Source organism: Bactrocera tryoni, chromosome 2 (assembly GCF_016617805.1).
Source record: "Bactrocera tryoni isolate S06 chromosome 2, CSIRO_BtryS06_freeze2, whole genome shotgun sequence".
NCBI lineage: Eukaryota > Metazoa > Arthropoda > Insecta > Diptera > Tephritidae > Bactrocera > Bactrocera tryoni.
Window position 1 is genome coordinate 70,496,757 of NC_052500.1, and position 23,187 is coordinate 70,519,943.

A 23,187-nucleotide genomic window follows, 5' to 3' on the forward strand; every position below is an offset into this window, starting at 1 on the left:
TCGCCAAGAGAGGGATCTGTTCCTCAACTGCCTACCTATTCCAAAATAGCGACTGTTGACAAGTTATTCAGCTCTTGATCTCGTGCTTTAGATTATTGATGGAATTTAAGCTTGGTCTAAGACATATAAGGTCCTTCACATTTTAAATTTATAGCTCCCCACAGTGACGTGGTTTCCAAGACGCGGCGGATCTTTGTATGTGTATTCCAGCATGTACATTGTCTGCTCTTCGTTCAACACAAGACCAAACTCTTTTGTTTCTTCTAGGCGTGGTGTGGTCTAGATGGCACATCATTTCTCTCCTATTGTCCAAAGCTTTTGGGTGATTGCTGCGAACTGTGTAATTGTTGACAGTACAGGTCTGAACGAAGAGTTTGGCCGTAGGAGAGCAGCTCAAAGTAGATGATGACTTGCCAAACATACCACATATGTACATGCAAAGCCTTCCTGACTGGCAGTCCTGACATGACCACTGTTTGAACCAGCTCACCTCAATTCGACCACAACCATTTTATTTAGCTTGACGTTATCGAAATGGCCCACTTTGCACCATTAATAATCATCCTTTTCAAAAATCAATCAATTTTGATGCGATTTATGCATGGTTATTTGGTTTATTCGATTTTCTGAGTTAAGTCGGGTGGCATGCACACATTGAGCTGCTTTTTGTATCTAGCCTTAAGTAAATGATTCCAAACAGTTTTTTTTGTGCAATGGTTAGCTCATGAGCAATCGAAACAGTGCTTACATGAGGCCGGACTTGAAGATGTCAATTATTTTAGCAATATTTTCGAGAATTGGCCTTCCAGTGCGTGTTGCATCCTTGATATCAAGATTACTAGGACAGAATCGACAAAACCTGAACTGCTTATGATTAGTTTTTATAGTATCAAGACCATAAAAACTATTCGAATTTTCAGCTGATTTCTTTATCGAAAAAAAAACTGAAAGTTCTAGCGCGTTTTCCCTTTGCTGGCTCCCAACTTTGACTTGTGCTCAAACAAGAATTATTGAAGTAATGAGGCCAACGACATGACCAAAACGTGAAATTACTTGCTTACCTAAGTATCTTCTGAGTAATTCCATTGATTGGTGCGATGTGTGAGATGTTTCGCCATCTTGTTGAAATTAAATTTCGGCCAGATCACGAGTTCCAATTTCAGACACCGTTGACGGTTACGTTCTCACCGGCATAATTTTTGAAGAAATATGGAGCGATTATTCTACCGGTCCCCAAACAACACAAAATTGGTGTTTTTTTTGAATGAAATGGCAGCTCGTGAATCTCTTAAGATTACTCTTCGTCCCAAATGCGTAAATTTTGCCTGTTTACATACCCATTAAGCCAGAAATGGGGCTAATCGCTGAATGAATTTTGGTTCGAAACCGTCGTAACTTCTTGGAACTTTTCAAGAGCCCATTGAGCTAAGCGATGTCGCTTGGGAAGTTCGAGCGGCTTCAGTTCTTGCATAAACTGTACGCTTTCAATTTAAGATCTCGTAAAATGTGCCAAGTCGTTCAATACGTCAGTCCGAATTGCTGTGAACGGCGCCGAATCGACTATCCACGGTCTTCGTGTACACTCTCAGCTACGGCGGCTATATTTTCTTCACTGCGTACTGGACATGGTCTATTCGGTCGAATATTATCCAATAATGAATGATGGGTCTCAAGGTGGGTGATGAAAAAAGTACCTCTACTTGGATCACCCGTCATTACTAAAGCCATCTAGTGGAAAAATATTGGATTTCTTTTTACTTGACCTAATGCTTTTTAGCTATTTGCTCTTATACTCGTACCAAACCATCTGTTTACAATCATTCGATTTTATTTATTTGAATCACTTACAAAATATATTTTAGGACACATTTGTTGTTGCATTACTACAATAAATACAATATTTAAAATTGATATTTAAATATTTTGGCTTAATTAAAAAAAAAATCGTAATAATAATCAGAGTTACAACGAATTGAATGTGGTTAAAATATTTTAGTTTTCTTCTCTCTTGAACCCTACCAAACATTTTTGAGGTATTACAATAACAATATTTCGCAATCGCTTGTTACACATACGAACAATTCAATTCAATGTCGTGGTAACATTACAATTTTTGATTATTAAAAATTACTAATAATTAAATAAAAGACTTAATATATGTATATGTTTTTGTTTTTTTTTTTCTTTTGCTCTAAGGACGTACACAATTTAAAGACCATTTTTCCACTCTAATGGGTAACAACTGGGTAGATTATTTGTATGTAATTAATTTGCGTCGCTAATTTAGGCGATTTTTCTATCATGATTTTCGAAATTAAATACTTTTTGTTTCATATTTTCGGCTTTTGAAAGCGTATAAGGTGATAATACCATGGGTAATACATTAAATGACTTCAATTCTGGTAATCTTATGTTGAGCTGCAAAAAAGATTCGACATTTTTTTATATTTTTGTATTTTGCAGTGGAATTTTGGAATATTCGAAAAGAAAAATATTGTTTACTTACCAAAGCTGTTTGTCCTGCCTCACTGTCGGCAGTGTTATGTGACCAAATTGGGTCGATCCAGAAAGGCATATTCTAAAAAGATACCAAAAAAAGGAAGTGTTTGAAATGCTTCGCAGATCTGTCTAAATATTTTCGGAAATTGTAAGAATTTTTTTAAAAATTATGTATTTTTAGCGCTTTTAGAAACGTTTCGACAGTGCTAGACCTACTCTACTTTGTTATAGAACTCCATGTCTGACAGTTTTTTTTATATAGGATTAGGTTAAGTTAAACTGGTAGGCCAATAAGCCACTCATAGACCAGTATTGGTCCTTTGCGATACCTGATCAAGCTCAGTTCCTAGGTCCAAGAGAAGTAGTCATCCTTTAGGAAGCCTGCGCTTGACACAAATTTTAACAGATTCTGTGGCCTCACTATCGATACCTCCTCTAGCGTGGACCCCACAGGCTTACAGCGTAGTCTTGCCAATGCGAGACAAGTGCATTAAAGATACTCCATTGTTTCCCTGGTGCACTGCTCTAAGCATGATCTAAACATCGTAAGTAACGGACTTACATATATCCAGGTTGTCAACGTATATTATCGGTATCAACCTTTAAGGGTCTACAAAAATACGAATACAGTTCGACCAGTATTAACATTGTTCTTTACACCATATCGGATCAGAATAAGAGAATGGAAGATTAACATTTTCTACACGAACTATCTCAATAATTCAAATTTTAGGGCATAGCAATGAGTAATTTCCGACTCTATAATATGGCTGTCTCTGAATTTGTACTAGAAGATTGGATAAACCAAAAGCTCAATCTTTCTATAAAAGTAAAATATCAATTACTCACATTGGACGGCGGTGTATCTGGCTTTGGTGGCTCGAACATGGGATACACATGCAAATTAGTCTGATCGACGTAGGAAACCGGATCCTGCTTAATTTTAGACTGAACTGCCGCCATCGATTGTTCCATAGCTGTTTGGAAATTTTGCTGTTGATGCTGCCGATTGCCATTCATAACGCCGCTTTCCGCTGTGGACATTATAAGCGACGGCAGACCCGACACATTCTCACTCATCATTGCCTGCTGTTGGTAGGAGGCGGCTGCAGCTGAAGCTATAGCAGCGGCATGTCGTCGATCCCATAGTTTTGTGGTGCCGCTCATTTGTACCTGCGATGCAGTTGTTGTGGACGCCTGCAAGGGCAGTTGCGTCTGACTCACATTCAAATCGGACAAAGACAAATTCGACGAATTCAACGCACTATTTAGAGCGCCGAAAGATAAGTCATTACTGTGCGCAGAAATTGAACCGGATGTATTCAGACTGGAGTTGTGTGAGGCGACCGAATAGATCGAGGCATTGCCATTGTAGCTCATATGTGTACCGACCGCCGATAAATTTTTGGACTCATAACCAATATTTTGCATTTGTTGTTGAGCTTGCAACACTTGTTGTAATTGTTGTTGTTGTTGCTGTTGTTGTGATTGTGTCTGCTGTTGCGGCGGTTTCGGTTTCGATGCGGTGCTACGTTGTGTTTTCGCCGCTGGCTGAAATATAGCGCTGCTCGAAACTTTACCTTTGTAATTTGGCGCCGTCTGATAATTGTTATTCTCGTTGGCGTTCGAGAGCGCACGCGTTTTCGTCGGCGGTCCTTGTAGACTATAACTGCGACTGTTGTTATTCTCGCTGAGCGGTAGACGTGAGGATCGTGGTGCTTTTTGTTTGCTCGCCTGCGACTTGACTGAGCCGAAGAGACCGGAGCGATTCAGAGATGAGCTTAAGGTAACTGTAGAAGAAAATATAATAAAGTGAATAGGAAAGTTGCCTGTTTTATTTATAATAATTTTCATGCTCAAACTCACGTTCGCAATTTGGTTGCAATGAGATTTCGCTGCGCTCTTGTGTCAGTCCCACATTGATCACAAAGATGTCGTTAAATGCAGATATAATAGAGAAAAGATTTGGAAAGCCTGTGAAAAGAAGTTAAAATATATGGAGATTTCGTTTAAAATATTTACGTCTACAATAAAAAAAAGTGCTGAGACCATCAAAATTCCGTTAATTGCGTGTTAGACATGTATTTTCCCTAGGTCAGTGGTGTATCGTCGATATGATGTGGAAAGTAAAGCCCAAATCTAAGCGTTGCAGAATATGACGTGAGAGGCTTGTAAGATGTTGATTGCCACTTCCGAAAGACTCTTAAAAACTATACGAGATTCTTGCTAGGCTGGGGGTGTGTCGTCGAGATGATGAAGAAATCAAAGTCTCAATCTAAGCTCTACAGAAATTGGTTGCTCAGTCCTCAACATTGTCTTTCATATAAGTACATTTACTGTAGTTGGATTTATGCTTAAACGATCCTCTGCCTTAGACAAAGTTGACATTATTACATGCCAGATTAGTGAGAGGATCGTAGGTTCTAAGTCCGATAGATTCTACGTTAATCTTTGTCCTTGGCTATATATGTGTGATTGAAATGAGAAAGAAATTAAATTGCCAATCTAAACTCCACATAAGTTGGTTGCTCATTCCTAAGTTGTTGGAGTTAAATTTATGCTTATACGAACGGCCTCTCTCTTAGACTCAAAGAAATGAGTGATCGGATTACAGCATAACGACATATTCGATCTTGACATGAGATCTTTGTCCTTGTCCTGTCAGCTCATGCCTAGAAAGTTCCTACAGCATTACCCTTATTAATGGAAGCCTCAAGCTCGCCCTGCTTATGCAAAGTCCGTTTATCCGTTATTAAAATGCCAGGTATCTCGACAACCGAAATATAAACTATACATCTCTTATAAATGCGTTTCGGGTCCTTAGTAGGATTAGAATGACTAAAAATTTCGTGAAGACAAAAAAGTCCTGGCTCAATTATAAGTATATGATTTGCCTGATCTATTGACTCTGGGAACTAAATCATTTTTCGACCGAGACTCGAACGTAAGAAGGAGTTAGAGTTAGGAAGTTGGAGTGGAGGTCTTCTTCTTCCTTTGCTACCCCAGAGTGTATTCATACATTCGGACATTATGACCTAGTCAGCGTAGCCCCTGTCTCGCTGAAATATTTCAATATCGTCGTATATCTGGTACAGCTCATCGTTGCGACTGTGGCATTTGCCGTTCCCAATACGCAAAGGACCATAGATCTTCCGCAGAACCTTTCATTCGAAAACTCGTAACGCCGACTCATGTTGTCATCGTCCATGCCTCTGCGCCATCCAGCAGGGCGGGGATGATGGGTGACTTGTAGAATTTGATCTTTGTAAGTCGAGAGAAGACTTTACTTCTCAATTGCCTACTCAGTCCGAAGTAGCACCTTTTGGCAAGAGTTATTTTGAGTTGAATTTCGAGGCTGACGTGTTTTTTACTAATGCTGGTTTCAAGTTCACGAAGTTATCTACGGCTTCGAAGTTATGAAAGTCAACAGTGACGTGGGAGCTAAGTCGCGAGTGCGACGACTGCTTTTTTGACGGCAGAAGATATTTTGTCTTGCCTCGTTCACTACCAGATCCATTTGCTTTGCTTCCTTATCCAGTTCGGAGAAAGCAGAATCGGCGTACGCTAGTACCTGTACACCATGACTGTTCATCCATGTCAGGAAAGTTCTCCAAGTGCTCCTCACTTGGAAGTGGCCAGAAACGATTCTTTTACATATGACTCAGTAGCTGACAACTTCCGGCCTTGGATCAAGGATCCTCTGGGTAACCAAAAAACATCCGTTTAAAAACGAGCTACAGTGAAAAGGTGAAACATTCCTCCTCAGGTTTGTGCGCTGAATTTGGGACTCGTTGGAGGTTCGTTGCAGAAGCTAAAATCGCATCAAAGATATCAATTTTTTTGAATAAGGTACCAATTGACCTCTGGGGGATTAAATTTAATTATGAAAGACCTGCCGACGTCGAGTTTATTTAGAACTTAAGCAGGTTGTTGGAAAACTCAAGACAGTATTATTTTACAAACTTAGCTTGAGTTCATGCATACATTTAACTCTGAAAATTCTGTACTTACCGAACTCGAAGGTGGTCGTAATATTGCAGTGCAAGGAGTTCTTGATCTCAATTAACAGAACAGTAGTTCTTTTCTCCACTACGCGTATAATGCTTAGTAGGAATTTCAGAAACGATGTGCTGCGCACGTAATCTACGCTCTCATCCTTGAAGATCTGCCAAAGAAGAGTTTTGTTTACATTTTCAACAACGCTGTGCAGCTCACCTACCTCGATCAGATGTTTCATCGCTCTAACCGTACTCTCATTCAATTTATCTTCATATTTCTTATTGAACTCCTCTATCAAAGTGCTCAGTGCCATATTTTTGCATTGATTTTCTTTCGTATCACTTGAACTCGATTCATTGAGGCTCGCATGCAAAGTCGACTCGTGTACCAAGATCAGCTTACAAGCGCGGTAACATTGACTACGGAATGCAGTGTCCTCACGATGACATATGATCCATAAAACCTTCTCCTTCTCAATCAACTTAAATGTATGGCAAAGTTGGATTAAATGAACTTATTTGAGGTTCTCTTTATACTCACCTCTATGTAAGGCATCAATTCGACACCTTCGGAAATGCTGCTTACACCCAAAGTTTGCGGTTGAATTTGATAGCCATATTTCTTTTTATGCAACTGCAACATCTCTTCCAACTTCATGCAAGTCTGTGCATTGCCCGTTACATTGTGTACGAGCTCCTCACACTGTTCGGCGAAGACGCGACGTGCCACTTTCGGCGTTAAGTATATCTTTTTGTCCTCATCATTGGTCTGCTCCATTTCGACAACACCCTGTATGGCCTCCATAAGATCGGCCAACTTCAGAAAACCATAGTCGCTTAGGCGGCACTGATAGGCGAAGTGATAGTGATAGGAGCGTACGAATTTCTGAAAAAGTATTGTGTATTGTGGTGCATTGCGAAAGAGTTCGACCATTTCGCCAGCAAATAATATGGTCTTCTCCAGTTCGGCATTGGTTTGTTTACGTTTCGGCATCGAGATGAGCATATCGTCACAGTTTTGTACACGTGACATCACGACAACATTCGAATTGGCCAGACCATCTAAGATGTCGCGTATATCGCATACACCATAATCGGTCACATCAAAACTGCGATTTTGAGTCTGTGCGAAGATCGTCGGTAGCTGTGAGAGCAGCACGGATTTGTTGCCATGTGCGCGCAGTATGCGAAGTAGATCGGAGGTGAAGCGTCGTAATTGTGTGCGATGCGTTAAGGTGATCTGTCGGTTCTCGCCATCGCCGATGATCTGTACGACAGTGGCCAGCGCTTCGAACAGTTCAATCAGCTTGGTGTAACCATAGTCAGCGACGCGACACTGTTTGCCGAAGTGATTATGATAAGCTGGTATAAAACGATTGAATTTCATTGTAGACTTTGGTGACATCTTCACCAACTCGATAACCTCACGCGAAATTTGATATAAAGGATCGCTGGCGCTACACGCAGACTTGGCATACAAACTGCGTTCCATTGATGACGTGGCGCTGGTGGCGCCAATGCTCGCATTGAGTGGTGCCGCGTAACTGGCGTAACTCTCCTTGTCCACTTCTAGCCAGCCGAGTATTTTGATGCCAAAATTATTGACCTGTATCTGTATGCCCTGCACACAACATACTAAGTGTTCCAAATTGACACCGTTGTCGTTGGGTGTGATATCGGTATTCATCTGTCCGGTAATGCAATGTACCAAAGATGCAACCGGTATGTCACCAGGATGATTTTTCAGTAGTGGATAGATAATCCTTTGTATTTCCGATATTGTCATCCAGACATTCGGTAATGGTTCGATATCTTGCTCAGCCCAGCCTTTATGCTGTTCGCGTTTGAAGTGCACTGTACAATAGGGTACACTATGTTGTAGACCTTCCATTAGTGGTGAGTTCTCCAGCGAATTTATGACACTTGTTTGTAGACTTATAAATTTCTCTTCACTATTATCGACACTGATCGTACAGATGTCGGGCATTTTGTAGAGATCCAATACGCTGATTGACGTCTTGAAACGCGCTTGAAAAAGTTCACGGAACTTGTACATCGGTAGCGTGTAATACGGCACGTCCTGCGTTTGGAAAAAGTGTTACAAAATTTTATAGTAAATAAATATAATTGGGATCATAATTTATAAATTGATGCAAACATGCTCCTCTCGCGAAAGATTTAAATAATGTGTACATGTTAAAGAATCAGAGTAACCTGAATAAATGACACGACTTTGCTTTTCTTTCGAAAACAAGGAAATACGAATTAAGGTACCTATAATGGAAGAGTTCTAAAGCAGCCCAATGTCTGTTACTTTATATTAAAAAGCATTATTCAATAGGCTATGAGTTAAAGACTCCGTCTTATAGAGTTGAAGACACTACCAAGGACGAAAAACAAAAAACCCAAGATACCATATATCACAGTCAAAACCAATTTCTGCAGAACCAAAGCCAATTTCTGCCGACAATAGAAATGGTCATCCAACAACGTAACACTAAAATCATCTGACCTGCGACTACATACCATTGAACTCAGAGTTGCTCAAGTTCGAAAATCAAAAACATAAATGATTTCAAAAATGTTAAAGACTCATAGTATACAATATACTGAGATCTCGAAAAGGTGATCGAAGTTAGTGTCGACTCTGATAAAGTTCGGTTGGCAAAACGAGATGACTTCCAAGTTAGGTTAAGTTAGAAGGCTGATCCCCCTAGAAGTAACTCTTTATTCTTGATAAAGCGTCTTGAACCTCACAAATCTATTTAGGTTATTTATTTCTATTCCCACCATTACACTTGATCTTTGTTAGATATAGAAAGGGCAGGACATTCGAGAAGAAAGTGTTGAGTATATCTCATTTTCTTCCGAGAAGTTAGGGTAATGGCATCTGGTAAGATTTTCAATCTTAGCACGTGAATCTCGATCCACTTAGCGCTCCTACAACTACTGATAGGTGAATGAGAGCGAAGAGCTCACTCGACCACTTACAATTTACGCTATACCAGAAGGCTTGAGATTGAAATGTTGCTAGTAGCCGGCCAGCTGGGAAATGAAATGCTATGTTTATGCATTATACATTACACTAAAACTTACGGAGTGGATAGAAGACCGGGTGAGACATTAAAGCTGACAAGCTGTTGGGACGAATAAGTCGCTGTCATTGAAATTAACATAATTCCTTAATAGTGTGATTTTACTAATTATAGAAAGACTAGTCTTTTTAATAATAGATTAAGTCAATCAAAGGTTTGGTGGGAAAGGTTTAAGTATACAGCCAACTCGTATATTGATAATACCGGACTTTTTAATAGGTTTGATTTCTCAGTTCGGTTTCTAAATTGACAGTTTCCACCATTTATAATACGTCATGATCTTTAATTTTTTATACCCTGAACAGGGTATATTAAGTTTGCCACAAAGTTTGTAACACCCAGAAGGAAGCGTTGGAGACCCTATAAAGTATATATATAAATGATCAGTATGTGGAGCTGAATCGATTTAGCCATGTCCGTCTGCCTGTCTGTCCGTCTGTATATATACGAACTAGTCCCTCAGTTCTTAAGATATCGTTTTTGCAAACGTCATTTCGTTTTTTCTTGTTGCTGAAGACTGCAATTCGTCGATTCCAAGACGTTCTCAAGAATTGGGACTGTCTTAAACCGCAATCTGGCGCATTTTGAAAAGGATTTGGAATTGTATCCGTGTAAATTTGTTCTCACTCAAGAACTGAAGCCGTTAGACCAGCTTAAATGTCGTGAATTTGCTGATTTTACCTCGGAACAACTTGAAAACGATAACGAGTTTTTTAAGAAAAACATCTTCTCCAATGAGGCTCACTTTCATTTCGTGCGGTAAATAAATAAAACTTTTGATTCAGGTGCGAAGAAAATGCACAAATTATTCATTAACAAACATTCATCTAAATTGACAGTTTGGTGTGGTTTCTAGTTTGCTAGAATCTTGCGACCTTACTTTCGAAATGAAGCTGCTGACACCGTTACTGTAAATGGAGAGCGGTATAGATCGATGATAACCAACTTTTTATGTCTGAAAAAAGGAAGTTGATGTTGACAACATCTGATTCCATCAAGACGGGACTATGTGCAACCACCGAATTATTGCGAGAAAAGTTTGGAGATTCGATTATTTCAAGAAATTGTGACATTGAGTGGCCTCCAAGAAGTTGTGATTTAACACCATTAGACTACTTCTTGTGGGGTTATTTGTAGTCATCGGTCTTTAGGCAATAGTCTATACTGAATGTATGTACCATTCATGATATGAGATTTGATTTAGTGGAACAAGTACTCGAAAATTGGATTCATCGAATTCGTTCCTGCAAAAGAAGTTGTGAAGGCCATTTATGTTCAGAATTTAATTGCATCGATTGTACTTCACACTAAATAAAAAGCATTTGAATTTCCTTATTAATTACTTTTTTTTTTTAAGAAATCATATCACTCTTATTGAAAATATATGTAGAAGTGTAGAATTTAAATTTAAAAGAGAAACTAACCGCAACAGATAGGGATATTCATTTGAAGATCAAAAGATGTGGAACCGTTCTCTCTTCTACTTATCTTTCTTTCTGTATAGCTCGCAGTTGAAGGTGGTACTTTTTAGTAAAAATTGGTTCTACGGACTTTTTTTTAACTTTTCACTCTCGATTTTAATGAAAGTTGGAGATCAAAAGTGGCACCATTCTTTCTAAGAAGTTCTGCTTTCGTTTCAATCTATATCATTCGGAATCGAAGGTGGTTCGTATAGGTCATCAAAAGTATATCATAAAGCCATTTGTAAGAACAAATTTCGAAAAGGTGAATGGTTTTAAAATTTCGAAAAGCAATTACCAATTATCTTTCCATCGGTCTTTTAAATATATTGAATTGCCTAAAGAGAAGCATTAACCCGGACAACATACTACCATAAGCAAACTTTATACTTTGAAGGATATTTGAAAGAACTGGTAAAGAGCTGCTCTCAGATTTTCGTAGCCATTTATATGAAGCTTAATTTTTAAGTTTTGTCTTTAATACTTTTAAAGTTTTAGAAATATTTTCGGTGAAGAAACAGATAATACGGACTTAGCATAATATAAACTCACCTTAAGCAGTCCAGCTACTTGACAACGCAGTGTGTTGATCTCCGTCTGTGACGAGTCACGTGTATACGAGACTAGCATGCGTTTATGACCGATTTTCTTGCGATGTAAATTCGAGACGACTTGCTTAGCAAACTGTAAGTAAATAGTGCATTCAATGTACAAACTAACAACACGAATTACATATATTAGTTAGTTACTTACAAACATATCGGGTACAGTGACTTTGGCATAGGAATTGCCTTCGAAGACCAACGACAAAACGGGTGTTATCGGTTTCAATTGTCCCATTAGGAAATTGCGTAAACTCGCTTCCTCCATTGTATAATCCAGATTGGTGATTTGCAGTGTTATAGATTGACTGGTGCTGCCATAGCATACATCAAAACTTCTACTTGCTGCCGTTACATTAGCACTGCCCTCGTTGGACGCAACGGCCATTCCATCCGTCGTGGCACCAACAGCAGCATTGACACAACGTCGCACCGAATTACAAGTCACATTTGGACCACCATTTGCTAACGTGACAGCGGCACGTCTATTATTATCGGTTATAATATTATTGTTCTTATCCGTGACGCTCTCTTTTGGTCCATTTGTTGTGGCGCCTACACTCAGCGCTGATGTCACCGCTGTACTTGCAAGTTGGGGTGCGCCAAGAAAATTAGAGTAGCTCCGATAAATATTTGATAATTGCTGGTACGAGGCATACATTTGCTGTGTGACCGTATTTATGGCTGTGGTGAGCGGTAGCGTACTTAAAGGTCTTGGCATAGGCGGTGGCAGCGTCAGTGCACTATTCGATGGATATGGCGTTGTGCCGGTGGTATTTGTACTACGACTGTAGGGCATATAACGGTTACGATTATAACTGTACGACATACCGGCGGCTGCACAGCTATAGTTAGGTCCAACACCCATCGAACCGTTCAGCGTTAAGGCATTGGTCGGTATGTTGTAAGCACCACTTTCCGTTAACGCATTCGGCTGTGGCATCAGACTGCTATTGTAGAGTAATTGCTGTTGTTGTTGATTTTGATTGGTTTGATTATTCGGTCCGCCGAAGTATTGCAAGTTTGGTCCAATGAGTCGGCTTTGTGCGCTGACGGTATCGAAAGCGTTCGACACAGCAACAGCTGAGCCGGCAGTTATGCTATTTGTGTTGGGCGCTGTGGTGCCATAGTAGGTGGATAACTCGGCAACCTTTGTATTTAGACCGGGTTGCAGTAATGATTGATTGAGTTGATTTAGTTGTTGTTGTTGCTGCTGTTGTAGCACGGTGTTGTAGTTGGAGTAGGTCGCATCGTCGGCATGAAAGATACTGCATGTAATAATAGAATAAAGAAAAAGTATTAAAGGTTGCATTTTAAGAGTATAGGAGGTTCCAAAAGTATGAATGCTTGTGAGCTTTCATGAAAGCTCTGTCATGTTAATTTTCTGGCATGTTATCGGTAAAGGTATTGATTTTACAGATGAAAGCAAATCATTGTCTCAGCTAATACTAGAAACTGGCGTACCGTTGTGTCAAACTGTAAGCTTTCATTAAAGCTCTTTTTAAACTATATATACAAGGTGCTTTCCAAAGTAAATAGAACTTCTATATGGGACTGATGCGTCTGATTGTCCAGTGAGAATTTCATGACATTTCATCGATTGGGAGTGAAGTTATTGCATTTTAAGTGTCAGTATGTTTGTGTTATCGGCGCGAAAATGAGCTTCGAACAAAGAGCCAACATTAAATTTTGTTTTAAAATTGGTAAAACTTCTACCAAAACGTTTCAATTGATGAAACAAGTTTATGGCGATGATTGCCTATCCCGTAGCAGAGTGGTTTCAACGTTTTGAAAGTGATCGTGAGGACATAAATGACGATCAACATGTGGGCCAATCAAAATCCGTGATCACCGGAAATTCCATCGAATCTGTGCGTGAATTCAGCAAAAATCATAATTGAAATTCATGGAAATGGAATTGAACATCTCTAAAACATCGATTTATCGCATTATGACCGAACATTTGTGCTTACGAAAGGTGTGTGAACGGTTTGTTCTGCACAAATTGACTGACGATCAAAAATTCCTCGGAATCCAACAGTCAAAGGACGATTATTTGACCAAAAATCACATTTTAGCCATTAACCAATCCCCATATTCAGCAGATATGACACCGTGCGACTTCTTCCTTTTCGGAGAAATGCATTGTGCAGACGTAGAGGCCATTTAAAAGGCTTGCACCGGCATACTGGCGGCCATACCGGCCAACGAGCTAAAACACTCGTTCGACATGCTTTTGGACCGTGCAAAAAGCTGTATTGAAGCAGAAAAAGACTATTTTGAATAAAATAAATTGATTTTACCGAAAAAAACATTTTTTCTGTTTTTTTAAGTCCTGTTTACTTTGGAACACACCTTGTATAACTGCAAAAGTAACCGGTCAATTTATAAATGGAACAGAAGATGGCAAGGTTGGGCAGAAGATAAGATCAGAAGGGTTCAAACGGAGGAGCGTAACTAAGGACCAAGTGAAAACAGCTATAGAGGTTATAGAGAGAAAACCGGAGCCAAAAAGTGATTGTAGTTAATTTGTGGAGATAAAAAGTTTACGGTACTCTTTTTGCGAAAGAAATTAAACTTTATCGAGACGAGTCGAGCAACAACGTCCCAAAATATCCACCAAAATCATTCGAACGGATTCGATTTTCAAGGACCATATTCTCTACTTTTTGAATACATATTTTCATCAATTGAAGAGGTCGAAAGTCGTCTAGAACGAGGCATGTCTTCAATGTTCTCTCGACCGTTTGTGAACGCTTTGTACCACTCGTAGGCTTGTGTTTTTGATAAAATTGAATCACCGTATCACAGTGTTGCGAAACCGGAATTTTTTGGAAATCATATTGCCTGAACTGTAATTTTAATTGTATCGATGGGCATATTTTATTGCATTCTACAGAAAAATTACAAATTATCAGTCATATACCAATAAGTTCATTGCTTCCTCTGATAATTTCAGGTGTTTCTTCTCCTTCAGTATTCTCCTACTTGTGATTGCGGGATCAGAATTGGCAAGCAGATAACGTAATATGTCTTCACAATTGTCTTTTCTTGATGTTTTCCTCGCATGGTAAAGCCTTGTGTTTCTGAAGTCCTTGTTTCTTGCTTCCAACGCTTCTTCTGATAGTTGCCCAATGGGGACCAAAAATGAACGAATTATTTCGAAAACCAATATGATTAAATTATTCAATAAGTGATTCCTAGAATTTCCGTTCTATTTCTATGGAATAAATACTGAGAGTGATATACTAAAATCGCTATAACTCCCAGGAGGGCAGATATGGGCAGCTGATTTTTTCACAGTTCGTTGAAAACAAATTATGTAACATTTCTGTAGTGGTTTGGAACTAGGACTCTATGGGACTTTTTAGATATTGCTTACCTAACCCAAATTTAAAGGAAAAATGGACCTTTAGTCGGGTTTTCGCTCTAAAAAAGGTGCATATGAAAATGTCTCAAACAACATTCCTTTGTTTTACAGAAGATACTTGTCCGAAGGCAGATTTTTTACCGAATCAAAATATCTGTCACCAAAATCAAATGAGATCATTGTAGGCCTTTTCTTACATTCGCAACTATTTCGCACTCGAAATTTGAAGATATTTTTATCCATTGTATTTTGTTCGATATTTTTATCCATTGTAAAAATATTCACTACTGAGGTGTACGGACTTAAGCAGCTGCTGTAAACAAACTTGTTTGACAGATCGCGCTAATATTTGGCATAGTAATTAAGGACAGCTTTACAATTTAATTTAATTACAATTTCCGGGCGTTTTTTGGTCATAATGTATATGAAAAATTATTAAAATAAGTAGTTTTCGTCTTATTGGCTTGAAAAACTGGTGGAGTTGATTTACATTATTTGTCCAAACAAACTTCAAAAAAAAAAAAAATAGCTAACTTATTTTTTTTTTAATAAATTTTTAACATATTTTTATATTTATTTATTTATATATTACATAGCATGATTTTTGCAAATCGCTCAACACTTACCCATAAAATTTGTCACTCATTTTGTAAATCTCTTATTTCTGAAATTAAAAAATGAAGGAAAAAACATGAGTTGTTTTGACGCATGAATTGAGAGCAATGAACAAATTTAAATATAAATACATACATATGTATATATATTCGACTTTTTATTATGCTCGTCATTTGTATTTATTTCATTAAAAAAACGCATAAACGCACGGTGACCTAATTATAACCTAATATAATATAATCTTCGGAATGACCTATTTTGATTGTTAATTTATTAGAAAAAATGTTGGCATTTGCAAATTTTCTAGTTTAATGTCAAAGTAAACATTATTTGATTAATTTGAATATACATATGAAATATACATACATACATACATATATGTGTACAAAGTGTGTGTCAAAGAAGTGTGTTTTTGGTAAAGAAAAAGTATGCCAAGTGTGTACCAGAAGATTTTAAAAAATTACTTCTTTTTGTGTACATTTTTCTATTGAATTTTTTACATATCATTAAAAAAACAATAATGAGATATTGAAATAAATGCTAATTTAATTTTGTGAAATTAATATGTTCTCTTAGCTAAAAATATTTTTTAAAAAATTATTTAAAAATATCCTACTTTTCTTAAAATTTATTATTTAAAATTGCAATACTTTAAAATTACATTCCAAAAAAAATAAATTATTATAAAATTTATTTAATTAAAAAAAATTATTTTTGAAATTTTCTGAAAACTCCTGAAAAATATATTTACTTAAAATACAAGCTCAAACTTTCTAAGTAAAATTATAAAATGTACATAAACTACTATGAGCAAAAAATAATAAGACTTTGTTCATAATTTTAAAACTCTTAATTTATTCTGCAAAATCTATGTCATCTCACTCAAAGTAATTCCTCTGAGCACCAAAAAATACACTTGGGCTAAGTTATTTCCAATCCTCGAAACAGTTGTTAAAGTCAATTTCTGGAATAGCCTTCAACGCGCGTAGCGATTCACGTTTAATGTATTCAATTGACTCAAAACGGTTTTCCTGAAGCGGTCGTTTGAGTTTGCTGAACAACCAGAGGTCACACGGAGCTAAATCGGACGTTTACGGTGGTTGCGGCACGATATTGATTGCAAATTTGACGAAAACTCACGAAGAATCAATGCAGTATGCGTCAGTGTATTATCGTGATGCAAAAACCAAGAGTTGTCGGCCCATAATTCCGCCCTATTTTACGAGTACTTCGAGCAAACGACGCATAACGCTCAAATAGTATTCCCTGTTTACAGCTTGGATGGTCCGAAGGAATTCGGAGTGCACCACACCTCGATAATCGAAGAAAACTGTAACATAACTTTGATTTTTTACCTCCTTTGACGTGTTATTCGGCAGTTACATCATATGCTTCCGGGTCGTAAGGATAGATCCAAGACTCATCGCCAATAATAGTACGTTTCATAACATCTTTATAGTCAGAAAGCATTATTTCAGAGCGGTTAACGCAACGCTGTTTTTCGAAAAATGTGAGTGATTTTGGAACCAATCTTTCATTCACCGATCTTCCATTCACCCGAATGATTTTTCAAACTGGTTTTCATTGGTTCTTCCGATGTCAGTAAGACTGTTAATCGTCGATTTCCAGGAACCAATTTATTTATTTTATTGATGTGTTGATCAGCAGTTGATGACGATGGTTGTCCTGGGCGTGGTTCATCGTCAACGCGTTCTTGACCCTCTTTGAATAATTGTTACCAAGCAAAAATGCTTTCGCGTGACAAACAATTATAACCGGCCTTTTCCGACATTCTGAACATTTCGGCACCAGAAATTTGATTTTGCCCACAAGATTTAATGGAAGTTCTTTGTTGAATAATTTCACTCATCGTAAAAATCGCTGAATGCATTTTATGTACTTCAGAAAGACAAGCGTATACTAAACATTAATGATTATTTTGAGATGTGACATTTGGCACAGATGTCACTGACAGTCATAACAATCTTAATGAAAGGATTTCGACGAATAGACTTTCGCGCGAAATTTAAATTAAAAAGTCTTACTATTTTTTGCCCACATTAGTATAGGTAGGTAGGAGTGCAGCCCTATCGGGCTCAATTAGCACTTGATGTGCCATTTTGATGCCCACATTAGTATATTCATAAACATTTTAATTTATTGATTAAAATTAATAAAAGTGTCATTGAATTATTAATAAATATTATACAGACCGTTCAAAAAATATTTTATAATTAAGTTTTGAAAAAAAAATTGGATAAATATTAATGTAATTGTGAAATTATATTGTTCTCAAAAAATACTTTTTTCAAAAATAAAATAATTATTTTAATTTAATTTCATTTACGTATTATTTTTAAAAATTTACAAACTTGTGTGAAATTTTAAAGAACATTTTTTTTTCCTAAAAGTACAATTTATAAAATTTTTGTAAAAGTATAAATAATATATATTTTTTTGTACAAATAATTTTGAAAAAATCATAAAATTTTCAATTATAAATTAATATGTAAAAAAGTTATGAAATATTATAACATTAAATTAATAATTACGCTTTAGAAAATTAATTTTGAAAAAAATCATAAAATTTTAATTTATATAGTATAATTTATCTAATAATATAATTAAAATTTTATGATTTTTTCAAATTCGTTTTCTAAAAGCATAATTATTAATTTAATGGTATAATATTTTTAATTTTTTACATGTTAATTTATAAATTAAAATTCTATGATTTTTTCAAAATTTTGATTATATATTATATAAATTAAAATTAATATAATATATTTTAATTAATTTAAATTAAAAAAAAAATATAAAATAATAAAAGTTAATTTAAAAATTAAACTTTTTTCAGCTTTTAGAAAGAGTTTATTAATAAAAAACGTATTCATAAACTACCAGTTCCAACATTTTTAGCAAAAGTATAAAAAAATATACAATTTTAATACAAATTATTCAAAAAAATTATAGAATATTAATTTTGAACAAAAAGTTTTACTGATTTTATTGGAGCAAATTTTTTTATTTGTTAAGTTTTACCGAAGACAACCTTTTACCACTCTGAATTTATTTTTTTCTCAGTAAGTTTTATATTTTATATAAATTAAAAAATAGAAAATTATAATAAAATATAAAATTAATTCAACTCAAAAGATATTTTTGTAACTTTTAGGATTTTTCTCAAAATTTAAAAAAAATCAACTTCTTCCTAATTTAAAATCTATAATAGTTTTAGAAAAGGTATTAAAAAATATTTATTTTTTGCGGAAATTATAAAAAAAAAAATATTTTTAATATAATCACAATAGTAAAAAAAAAATATTTTAAACACAAAGATATTATACTAATTTTTTAAATAAAATAATTTTTTTTTAATATTTTAAATTTTTTCTGACTAATTTATATAAATTATTAAATTAAAAATTTTAATTTTATATGAATATATTAAGAAATTGCTGCCTGGGGTAAAAAATTAAGAAGTTAAAAATTCATCAATTGTTTATCGGGCAAATTAGTAAAAAAAAAATAACATATTAAAAAATTTTTTAAATTTTTGATTTAATAATTTTTGTATAGTGTATAAATAATCTACAAACTTTGTTGCCGCTATAAAAATTTAGAGATTTATGAAAAATGCATATTGACATATAAAAATATATAATAATTTTGTTAGTTGAAAATTTTTTATTATATTAATTTCTTTTATAATTACCATAAACAAATAAATATGCAAACTATTTCTAGTGAAAAATAACATATTATCAATATTTTTTTACATTTTCCTTAAATTTTGATTTTGTTAAAGACAATATTTGAAAGAAAAAAAGAGAAAACATTCATATACTTTTAATTTTCTCTCATAATTAATTTAATTATTAAGAAAAAGTAAAAAAAAAAATATTTTTAATAAAAATAAATTTGCCGCCAATTAAAATACCAACTATTTGTAATAAAATCTGATTTTTCTTTTCAAATTTTGTTAAAACTTTTTCTTTTTAATTATTGATTTTGACAAAAAAAAATAAAGAAAAACTTAAATAATAAAATTATTCCGGATAATTTTAATTTTCTCTTACGTATAATTTATTTGATAAGAAAATAATTTATTTTCGTTGAAAATGTTTCCCGCCAAATTTTGACTATCAATAATTTATCTACAATTCACAGGTTCAATTCCGTTAGCATAAAAGTGTCACAGAATAATGGCAAGCAAATGGCGTAAGAGAATATCTGCGAAATTTGCGCGAAACGAAGCCCCTAACTCTAACTGTTAACTGCAATGTGCATAAACGAAAATATTTTTATGAAATATATAACATAATTTTTGCAAAAAATCGCAACGCACCTTAAACGCTTCTAGTTTTCTTATACAAATTTTGTTATTTTATAAAATGTAGTCCCTTTGTTGGCCTCTCGACGCTTTTTTTTATTATTTATTAAACAGCTTCTTTTGGTTTTAGAGCGTTTGGTCGTTTTTAAAATGTGTATAATTATATTTAATTGCTTGTTGGTAAATTCTATCACTATTATATTTGGCAATAAAAATTTGATTTTTATTAAATGACGGCTTTGGTAATAAATTAATTTTACTTAATTTAATTTTACACAATTTTTTTTATTAAATTTTTTTATTTATTTATTTTCTTTTAATTATTACTTAAAACACACACAAATTATTAACTATCTTTGCTTGCAAAGATTATACTAAAAATATTTGATACTAATTCAACTAAATTAATATTTTTTTAATTTCCGCTATTTTTTTCTTTTCTTTTGCTCTACATTTAAAACGCTGAGAACTTGACGTTCAACCGGCCAGGTGAGCTGAAGCGAACTAATGCTGCTATGTTTCGGAGAAATATGAATATTATTGAAGCAGGGTTCTCCCATTCTCTGTTTATATGTATGGTGAATAAAGAAAACCCCCTAAAAAGGATTCGGCAAAACGGTGTACAAAGGTGCGTAAAATTCTAGATGTCTTATTTAGAATAGATATTTTAAAAAAATTAAATAGCAATCAGTATATATTTTGTATAATAATTTTTTAATTAATTGCATTTTATTAACAAATGTATGTATGTATTTATTTTTGGTTAACAACTTTAATACCTATTAAATGATTAAAAGAAAAAAAATTACTTATAAATTTTTATTAAAGATTTTCCAACACATTTTTTTAATTGCATGAATTTAATCGACAAATTAGCATAAAAAAATAGTTGAGCCAATTTCACTGACGTCACACATACCTACATACATTGTGACAAAAAAGTACCCGGAATTGAAAATAAAACGCAAACTATTTAATTATTCATCAATATGTCAATATTTTTCAATCCTCCAAACACTTTTCATAAGATTTTTGGGATGGCCTTGAGCTCTTTCAGCGTATTTTGTTTTATCTCTTCGATCGACTGAAAACGGGTTCCACGGACCATCAATTTCAGTTTGGGGAACAAGAAAAAATCACACAGAGCCATATCTGGTGAATACGGCGATTGATCGATCGTGTGCATTGCGTTTTTAGCTTTATATTCGATCACAATCGTACTGCTTTTGAAATTCAGATTTATCGGGAGGCGTTGAGCTATCCACCAAAATCATTCAAACAAACTCGCGAGAGGTGCCGAGTTCTCTAGCCATCTCTCTTATACTTCAACGATCTCTCTGTCATCTTTGAAGGCTTTGCACCACTCGTAGGCCTGTGTTTTTGATTAAAACTGATCATCGTAAGCTTTTTGCGCCATTCGTAATGATTCCGCAAACGAAATTTGGTTAAAAATACAAATTCTTTGTTCCATATTTTTATTTATTGTCAAAACGCAACGCAATATTGAGGTGTACCGACTTAAGTAGCTGCTGTAAAACAAACAGGTTGACAGTCCTACAAACTTAGTAAAATATATATTTTTTGAGTGATTTTCGTCACAATGTATAGTATTATCCCAAAAGCAAAACTGGCAAATCGGGTTCAGTCAGGGTGTTCACTTCCCATTTCTATATATGACACACGCGACGATCTATGTACCTTAATAAGTAGTCAAAATCTGTAGAAAAGAGATTCAAGTTCAATAACGGTTAATGAGGCTCATATTTCTTTTAAAACTCTAATTCTTAAAGAACGCTTAAGAGCTAATTAAAATTGTTTTAATAGCTCCCGAGCCATTTCATAGCACCAACTCCCGCTTCAATTGCTAGAATGTGAAAATACTTAATCAAAATTGAAGGCAATCCTTTTGGCTCGCGCGGAATAAATGTGGAAATGTTCGTTTATTGACATTTATTTTTTGAAGATAATCCCTTTCAAATGCTGACCGCAGCTACGTCTCGGATGGTCCATTTGCTAAGTCCAGTTTTCGATGACTCGTTCGAGCATTTCGACTGATAACTGATGAATGGCACGCGTGATGTTTTGCTCCAAGACCTGAATCAAAGCGGAATTGTCCCTATAAACTTTAGACTTTACATATCCTCATAGGAAAAAGTCTAACGGTGTGATATCGCACGATCTTGGTGGCCAATCGACTAGCCCAAAAAGTAAAATTATATGGTTACCGAAGATAAATCCAATGATTGACGCCAAACCGTTGTGTTTTCTGAATGAAATGTTAGCTCAATCTCTGCGGGTTGCACTTCGTCCCAAATGCGGCAATTTTGCTTCTTAACGTACCCATTGAGCCAGAAATGGGTCTCAACGTTGAACAAAATTTGGCTCGAAAACGTCGAAACTTCTTGGAACTTTTCAAGAGCCCATAAAGCGAAGCGGTGTCGTTAGGGAAGGTCGAGCGGTTTCAACTCTTGCACAAGCTGTATTTTCTACGCTTTTAATTTAAGATCTTGAGTGATCTATTATTGAAAAGCTATTGAGAAAAGTATTAATCTATATTTTTGTATGCGAAAGCTCTGTGTCAAGTGGATTCAGCGCAACTTCAAAATCCATCAAAAGCAGTTGATGATTCTGAGGAGTGAAGCTATTAAATCGTAATAAAACTGAATTTTTCCGTCGATATATGAGAATGAATGAAACATGCCTTCGTCACCTGTTCAGCAAACATTCATCTAATCAAATTTGACCGGGTCTGACAAAAAAAAACTACATTTCACCGTATTTTAATAAAAGGCTCCTGAGCTAATGTAAGCATGTCCACGCTTTATCCAATTTTCCATACAATTGTTATAAGTTCGGCTGAAATGGCTTTCTGTGCCTTTCGCGAATTTGGGATTTTTTGGTTGCGGTTCATTTATGGTGTTGAGTGTTGAGACTATCTAAAAGAGATGTTGAGGGCCTCTGTTATAACCTTGATGCCAACACGAAGACTTACAAGCAGGGTTTCTTTAATATTTTCGATGTTATCGTGTTTAACCGATGTGATGGATGACTCGCATAAGGGGTTACTTGGGTTTCCTCCTGCAAAAAACGGCCTTTTTCAATAATTTTTTTACATATGAAAAATGAAATATTTTAATGAAATTTTTTTTTTATTTAAAAGACTCATATTTAATAAACATTCTGTAAAATTCTTTCTTTTAAATAGTTGTATTAAA

General features: G+C 35.2%; 1 protein-coding gene across 1 annotated transcript; it reads right to left on the minus strand.

Annotated features, from left to right (window-relative positions):
* Positions 1 to 1,931: 1,931 nt before the first annotated feature.
* Positions 1,932 to 20,206, minus strand: LOC120768351. The gene is made up of 11 exons (XM_040095006.1): positions 19,988 to 20,206; positions 15,651 to 15,688; positions 11,806 to 12,922; positions 11,605 to 11,736; positions 7,039 to 8,577; positions 6,719 to 6,979; positions 6,511 to 6,664; positions 4,366 to 4,473; positions 3,349 to 4,289; positions 2,507 to 2,578; positions 1,932 to 2,418 (listed from the first exon to the last, which is right to left on the minus strand). Exons 2-11 carry the CDS (start codon positions 15,668 to 15,670, stop codon positions 2,284 to 2,286), a joined length of 4,479 nt encoding a protein of 1,492 aa, XP_039950940.1. The 5' UTR covers positions 15,671 to 15,688; positions 19,988 to 20,206; the 3' UTR covers positions 1,932 to 2,283.
* Between the last annotated feature and the right edge of the window lie 2,981 nt (positions 20,207 to 23,187).

Bases quoted from the DNA above. Each gene is read 5' to 3' on its own strand.
- LOC120768351 (XM_040095006.1), bottom strand. From the start codon at position 15,670: ATGAGTGACAAATTTTATGG. The intron at 12,923-15,650 runs GTAAGTGTTGAG...TATTACATGCAG, and splicing joins ATGAGTGACAAATTTTATGG to TATCTTTCATGCCGACGATG. The intron at 4,290-4,365 runs GTGAGTTTGAGC...TTTCTTCTACAG, and splicing joins ATTGCAACCAAATTGCGAAC to TTACCTTAAGCTCATCTCTG.